The sequence below is a fragment of the Rhagoletis pomonella genome, unplaced genomic scaffold (genome assembly GCF_013731165.1).
Source record: "Rhagoletis pomonella isolate Grant_MI unplaced genomic scaffold, Rhpom_1.0 Rhpom_scaffold_00126, whole genome shotgun sequence".
Taxonomy (NCBI): Eukaryota; Metazoa; Arthropoda; class Insecta; order Diptera; family Tephritidae; genus Rhagoletis; species Rhagoletis pomonella.
Genome location: NW_023458680.1, coordinates 164,174 through 168,985, shown reverse-complemented (window position 1 = coordinate 168,985; position 4,812 = coordinate 164,174). Strand labels below are relative to the sequence as shown.

The 4,812-nt window shown below is 34.2% G+C and overlaps 1 protein-coding gene across 1 annotated transcript; it reads left to right on the top strand.

The window, feature by feature from the left end:
* Positions 1-230: 230 nt before the first annotated feature.
* On the top strand, positions 231-867 carry LOC118750063 (52 kDa repressor of the inhibitor of the protein kinase-like). Its single transcript, XM_036484794.1, has 2 exons — positions 231-578; positions 640-867. The coding sequence occupies exons 1-2, from the start codon at positions 368-370 to the stop codon at positions 843-845; spliced, it is 417 nt and encodes a 138-aa protein (XP_036340687.1). The 5' UTR covers positions 231-367; the 3' UTR covers positions 846-867.
* The last annotated feature ends 3,945 nt before the right edge of the window (positions 868-4,812 follow it).

Below are 4,812 nucleotides of genomic sequence, written 5' to 3'. Positions count from 1 at the left end.
AAATGACGTAGACAAACAATGTTTTTGCATAACGTACGCGACATTAGAATACTATCAGAAGAAAATAAAAAAATTACCGTTATTCAAGCTCTAACTTCTCCTTTTTCTCATTTTTATAGTTAGTTGTTATTGCAAACTTGATTTTAAGATGTAATTGTAATGCACGATTGAGAGAATACAAAGGTTGCGCCGATCTCGGTACCGCTATTTTTCTCTTAACGAATTTGACAGAATCAGCTGTTTGTATGACGTCACACTGGTGCAATTGTTGATTTTGAACTTAACAATTTATTTGTGTGTTATTTCTGCGAGATTTTAAGCAATTCAAAGTGATTATTTAAACTTTATAAACTTATACTAAGGCAAAATGAAGTGTGCAGTGGCAAATTGTGATAGTGAAAACTATAGGCAAGCGTGCGATATAAGCTTTTTTTCGTTTCCTACGGACGAAGCTCTCGCCAGAAAGTGGATGCAGTTTTGCCGGCGAGGAAGTGCATTATTGAATCCCAAATCGAGCTACGTGTGCATGAAGCACTTTTCTAGTGAAGATATAGAAAACAATCGACAGTTCGAAATGGGTAATATATTGTGTATTTTCTAAATTCATTCCATTTAATGTTATTGTTGCAAACGCTTTAGGATTTGCAAAAAAACGCCTTTTAAAGCGTGGTGCTGTGCCCAGCATTTACCCAGAGGATGGGGAAACCTCCCAGCGTGCCGAAAGTATTCAGCGCGAGGAGTACAAACAAATTGTCAGCGAGTTACTTCAGCAGAGTGAACCTGTCGCAGTCAATGAAGGTAACAATTTGATTTTAAAGAAAGTTTCGACTTATATTTGCAAATAAGTTGTTATAGCCGAGGCGAATAACAGTGCCATAGTTGTTCCGATTGACGAAAATGTGGAGAATAAGGAAAATAGCCTAGTGGATGCAAATCTTTCCGAAATCCCCGCGACTTCAACACCTCGCAAAGTCTTCTACTACGACAGCAGTTTGGAAGAAGTTGAGGAGCTGGAAGCTCAACTGTGAGTTTGTAAAAGCAATAAGGCAATCTAAACATGTTGGCATATTCTTGTGTTTAAAGTTTTAATTTTGTTACACGTAGAAAAAGACTTAAGCGAGAAAACAAGACTCTGTTAATGAATAACAAAAAGAAGGACATGGAACTGGCGGCACTCCAGCAAAAGTACGGTAATCAGAAAAAGAAGCATGACTATGAGGTGGAACAGCTGAAAAAACGCTTGGATGAATACGAAGATATGTGTAAAAACATGGAGAGCAAACTGCTGACCATTTTCACGAAGGGTCAGGTTTCGAAACTGAAGCACGACATTAGGAAACCTACTTGGAGTCAAGAAGACATCGCGAATTCCATCACGTTGTACGCCGCAAGTCCGAAAGCATTTAAACTAATGTACAAAAAAGGTTTTCCGCTACCTGGCGTTCGCACGCTACAAAGTTGGGCACAAAAAATCGACGTATCCAGAGGTTTAATAAAGCCGGTATTTAAATTATTAAATGCCTCCACGCCTATATCAATAATTTTTAAATCTAACGTTTCTTTAAAATTTTTCCTTTTTATCTTTTGCAGTTCGTAACGAGAACGGTTCTTCAGTTCATCCGTTTAATATAAAGGCCCTTTTCAGGGCCGCAAGTATTAAACAAAGAGATAAAAATTCTACTTATATCTGTGGTCATAAGCAATAGCCGCCTAAGTCGAGTACAGCCTCATGCATGCAATTGGCATACAATTCTTAAGTCGACTTAGACGGTTATTGTTTGCAACAAAACACATATCGCACACCATCTTCTGAAGTGGTACAACTCAAAAATCAGAAAAACATATTTGCATTCATATGGATTGATTTATGCGTAAAAATCTACGAAAATTTGTTTGAGTTGTGCCCCTTTTACAGATGGTGTGCGATATGCATACGACAATAGCACAACTAAAAACAATAACAATATACGTACATAAATAAGTTTTTTATTGCAATCTTCCAATTAAACCATTAAAAACATCATTTATAAATAACTTATGAAAAACTTTGTGCTTTTGTATTTTCCCAGATATGATCGCCGATAATAGAATGGATGGATGAGTCGTCGTTCATTATCTGTGCACAATTCTTGCTTGAAGGCATGTAAACATTGCGAATATTACCAAAAAAATAGCGAATGCAACGAAAACTTTTATCAGAAATATTTCAGAAAAACATACCTATTATTTAATAACTATTTCAAAATTTTAAAATAAAAATCTTATACTACCAGAAAAAACGCAGTGTATCTTGTTTAGACAATTTTCGTTAATGCCTTGGCGCGCCGATCGGTATTTTGGAAAAGTGCTCGTATGAGATGCTTAACTTCTTCTGCCTTATAGTTTGCCGTTAAAATACCGGCACCTTCACACCACTGCTCGGTGATTTCTTTCAACGAAGCATTCAGTATCAGTTTGAATTGCTCAAGTTTTATCCAAGATTTAATATGTATCACTTCATGTTTGTGCTGCAGGAAGTACAAAAAAAAAATAGCATTTGATTCGCATCATTGCATCCCATCAGAAATTTACCTTGAATAAAGTTGGCACCTTCTCCAATATGACACCGATTAGCTCACTCAACTCACTTGCCACTGTTGCCGAAATGTCCTCCATTGCGAGTATACGTCGTATTATTTCATTACAAAAATCATGTATAATATCGCAAAATGTCTTGTTATAAATTGCATCGGGTAACACATTCTGCCAAACATTTTTCAACAAATCTAATTGACGCAAACACTGACGCAATAATTTCAACGGCGCAGTGCCAACTGTGTGTGCATCGGAAATATCTGCAAGAGAATACAAATATTTCTTATATAAAAGGTTATACAATAGGCACTTGTTTCAAGTATCTGCACCAGTGTGACGTCACCGAAAAATTACGCTCAAAAATCCTCTCTGATCGGCGCAATCTTGTATTCTATCATTCTTGATTGTAATGTTTCAAATCTCTTAATTTAGTTAATAGGAAAGAGAAAATAGTTCATTTCATTAGAGAAAACTGAGTCGAAGAGACATTCGGTTTTACACTTCCATTTTTGAGTTTTAAAATTCCAATAAGCTGAAATACTTCTATAATATAAAAATTCGAGTATTTTTCTCTTATTAATTCGTCTTAAAAACCCTTTTCAGTTGTTTTTATTTTTTCAGTACTGGTTGACATTTTCATGGAAACACCCATATGTGTATCTCGGTAACCGGTTTACCAATTTCTACCAAACTCGGCACATTTATCAACCTTGGCGTGAAAAAGCAATATGCTGAAAATTTTTGAAATCGGACTAAAAGTACTGACACTTACCATATAACGGTACATTTCAGAAATACGAAAACTCCGATTTTTTAATAAGCTAAGACGCCAACTTACAACAATCACTTAACAAGACACAAGATGTTTGATTACTTACTACGTAAGTGTATATTGATAACCGCCTTACCGATTTCCACCAAACTTGGTCCAATTATTTCAATAAATCATAGTATATTATCGAAATGTTTGGAAAAAAACTCTTGCTTATCATGCAGTTTACTGAAAGGTGAAAAAACGGTATTTAATATTTGCGTCGGGTATATAATGTTCGGTTTCGCCCGAACTTATACTTCTTTACTTGTTATTTTTATGTTTATCATATTCTTCACATACATATTCCCCTTCACCTTTGTTCTTATATAAGTAAAGTGTTTAAATTTCAAGTGTTTCATTTTTTCCTTAATCTTTACGCAACTTTGTTTTTGTTTTTATTTTTACCTTTGCCTTTATCCTTTTCTTTATCTATGTACGTACTCACCTTTACTTTTATTCTTGGACTGGTTTTTTCTAAGTGTTGTTTCACTTCAAAAGTTTTCGCGTATTATGCATACATGTGTTCATATATAATATGTATAGAGATACATAGATTACTAAAAAATAGAAACAGATCCACATTAACTGCAATCAACATATATACATACGTATGTATGTATTTAAATATGTACATACGCTGCGATAAGGTTATAAACAGGGAACGGATTTTATGGAAATTGCCTTTTTTTCTGCTAAGGAGATAGAGTATATTCGATTAAGAATGTCCACGATTTAGCTATCCCTGATTCCATATATACACATTTGATGTTGCCTTTTTTTGCCTTTTTTAAGATATTTGCCTTTTTTTTGCCTTTATTAATATATTTGCCTTTTCTACCTTTAAAAAAGTGATTATAGCATTTATAATTTTTTTTTTTTAAGATTAAAAAATATACACATGTCCATGCGGCTTATAGAAGCGCAGGGACCTCTTGCCAAATTAGTGTTGAAAAACTTCAAAGCCGTTTTCTCAGCTAACGCAGGCTTGAAGACAATAAGGGGTGTGGATAAAATTGTAAAGGGCGAGGAAAACGCCCTTATTCCTGATAATATGAACGTTTCAAACGTTCCATATTTAAATTGGGCTCCCTTGTATCAACTTACGTCGATCGCACATTTAGTACATTCAAGGCTTTTCTTCGCGAAAATCGAATCAAAATGCTGCCAGAAAACTTCAAAATGCATCTTGTGGTTCAATGTTACTACAACTATACAGATTAAAGTTTTATGAGTTAGAAACTCGAAAGGATAAAATAGTCAAAGATTCAAAGTACAAATTTTTCATATAATGAAACTAGTTCATAGTTTTTCTCTTTTTACTTGTAATATAAACATTTCTAAAAAAAAATATTTTTTGATTGTTCTTCGTATTTTCTGTCTTTTTTAGTGCCTTATTTTGCTTTTTTTGCAATACCTTTTTTTTT

Excerpts from the sequence above, each read along its gene's own strand:
- LOC118750063 (XM_036484794.1), top strand. The coding sequence starts at position 368 with ATGAAGTGTGCAGTGGCAAATTGTGATAGTGAAAACTATAGGCAAGCG. Across the intron at positions 579-639 it reads CAATCGACAGTTCGAAATGG|GATTTGCAAAAAAACGCCTT; the intron begins GTAATATATTGT and ends CAAACGCTTTAG.